The 2,308-nt window shown below is 32.8% G+C and overlaps 1 protein-coding gene across 1 annotated transcript; it reads left to right on the top strand.

The window, feature by feature from the left end:
• Positions 1-967: 967 nt before the first annotated feature.
• Positions 968-1,969, top strand: LOC133674129 (uncharacterized). The gene has a single exon (XM_062095117.1). The coding sequence runs from the start codon at positions 1,038-1,040 to the stop codon at positions 1,650-1,652; it is 615 nt and encodes a 204-aa protein (XP_061951101.1). The 5' UTR covers positions 968-1,037; the 3' UTR covers positions 1,653-1,969.
• The last annotated feature ends 339 nt before the right edge of the window (positions 1,970-2,308 follow it).

The raw sequence follows: 2,308 nt of genomic DNA, 5'->3' as shown, positions 1-2,308 counted from the left end.
AAATACAAAAAAATATTAATTTAAAAAAAAAATTTAAAATTTTTTAAAAACACTTTTAAAAATACCATTAGAAAGGTATGAAAAGAAATCACTCTTTCACTCTTTTGAAGAAAAAGAAGGAGGAGGAGGAGAAGGATTGGAGTATTCTATAGAAAATATTTTTTTTATTTGTCATGAATTTTTGTATTAGATTTCATATGTATATCTATAAATATGTGATAATTCTAGTACAACACAAAAAAATACAGAACAGGAAAAACATTTCTCAAACTATAATTGAAAAAGATAAATAAAAAAAACATATCTCTTTATATAATTAGAAAGTCTACAAACCTCCTCGTTAAAATTAGGTTCTAATAAGTTTTAAGATTACACGTGGATTCATTAATTTGTTGTAGTAACTTGTTCTCATTCTTAATAGGAGGTTTGAAATTGATTTTTAACTTATTGTTTTGTCAAAAATTAAAAAATAAATTTACTTTAAATTAATTTATTTTTAGTTTTTTGTATTATTTTAATATATTGATATCAAAAATAAATTTTAAAAAATAAAAAGTATTATTTTAATATATTTTTAAATAAAAAAAATATTATAAAAAATAATCACCACAAAACAATAGTACAATAACACTTTCCAGGATGGAATTGGGCCGAAATTGCATTATCAAGTTCACTATCACCTGCGACAATGACAATAGCAATTAAAACTAATGAGAAATTTGTCATTTCAATCAAAATCATTGCCCTTTCAAGAAAAAATAAACTTGAACAAGAGAAAATATATATTGTTCTTGACAAGAAACATAATTAACAGATTAAAAGAAATTTGTATGACATCTTCTATGACAAGAGTGCAGACAACACAGAAACAAAAGAAATTATTAAAGAGAGTCTGTTAATTCTTAAAACAGTAAGCAATAAAAATCTTATTTTCATGGCTCCACTCTACCGCCTATAAATACCTCTTTCTTCCCTCTCCCGCACCACACAAACCTCTCCATCTCTCTCTCTCTCTCCCCCTCCCTCTGGGCACAAAAATGGAACAAAGTCCACCATTGATAGCCAAGAAAGCATGCAACATGTTACGTTTAATTTTCTTGATGATACAAAAGGGTATGTTAAAGAGCAAGGTCATGCTTGATCTCCATTTCTTGATGAGACGAGGCAAGATCCTAGGCAAGGCCTTGAACGATATCATGGTCCAACAACACAACACTCTAAGTTGTATTTCACATGATGTTCACATGTCGTTCATATCTCCCAGAGAGTATGAGTTCAGCTGCAGCGGCAGCCCTGCTTATAAATTCTATAGCTACAAGCAGCCTTATTACCAAGCCAGGAGGCGAAGTCTCCACAATCATTACAAGCACACGCGATTTCAGGCGCCTTCACACGATGTTGATGATGTGGTATCAAGTAACGGCGGCGTCGATGTGGCAGTTGAGGCATCACCTTCGGTGGGTTCAGCAAGGTGGTTTGGGACGTGGAGCCCAGTGGTTAGACAAGTGAGAATAACCGACTCGCCGTTCACCATGAGGGATGTTGACGAGGATTGTCACGTGGACACAGAAGCCGAGAAGTTCATCGAGATGTTTTACAGGGAGTTAAGGTTGCAGAAGCGGATGGCTGCTCATGATCAAGCAGCAGTTTAGTATGGATGACATGGCACATGTGGGGCAACTTGTCAGTGATGTCTAGTTTTGGGCTTATTTCAGGTGTTAGGGTGATCAATAATTCTCTGTTGATTACAAAGAGAAGTCATGAAAGATGCAGCCTACTTTGCTGATTGTATATGTGGGATGAGCTTTTGTCTCCTTCCCCTTTTCTTGCTTGCTTGTGCTTTGCATAATGTGTAGCCTTTCTTCATGTGTATATTCATTCTCCAAGTAGCTTTCTTAACTCTCCGTTTGCTGTATTATTTGTTATCTTGTTAAGATTTATCTATTAACGAAATTTACATTGCTAGGCATTTTAGGTTTTACTAGTTCTTTTTATCCATGTTAAGCGCTAATTTTTATTTTTTTAACATTGAAAAAAATTATAAAAATATTAAAAAGTAAAATACTCAATATATATTGGACCAGACATTTTTAAAGTACTTATTTAATTGGTGTTAGTAGCCTGTTTCATTGCAAATCCTTAATAACCTTCAGTGTTAGTGTTATCTTTCTAATCATATGGGTCTATATCCCTCCTCATCATTATTATCATACTTATACAAACATTCTTTGAATCATTAAACTTGTCTATGAAAAGATTGAATGCTAACCAAGTTTCCAGTACATCGCTTGTTGTATACATCACTCTC

This window comes from Populus nigra, chromosome 15 (genome assembly GCF_951802175.1).
Source record: "Populus nigra chromosome 15, ddPopNigr1.1, whole genome shotgun sequence".
Lineage (NCBI taxonomy): Eukaryota > Viridiplantae > Streptophyta > Magnoliopsida > Malpighiales > Salicaceae > Populus > Populus nigra.
The sequence above is the reverse complement of the archived record's forward strand: the minus strand, read 5'-3'. Positions and strand labels throughout refer to the sequence as shown.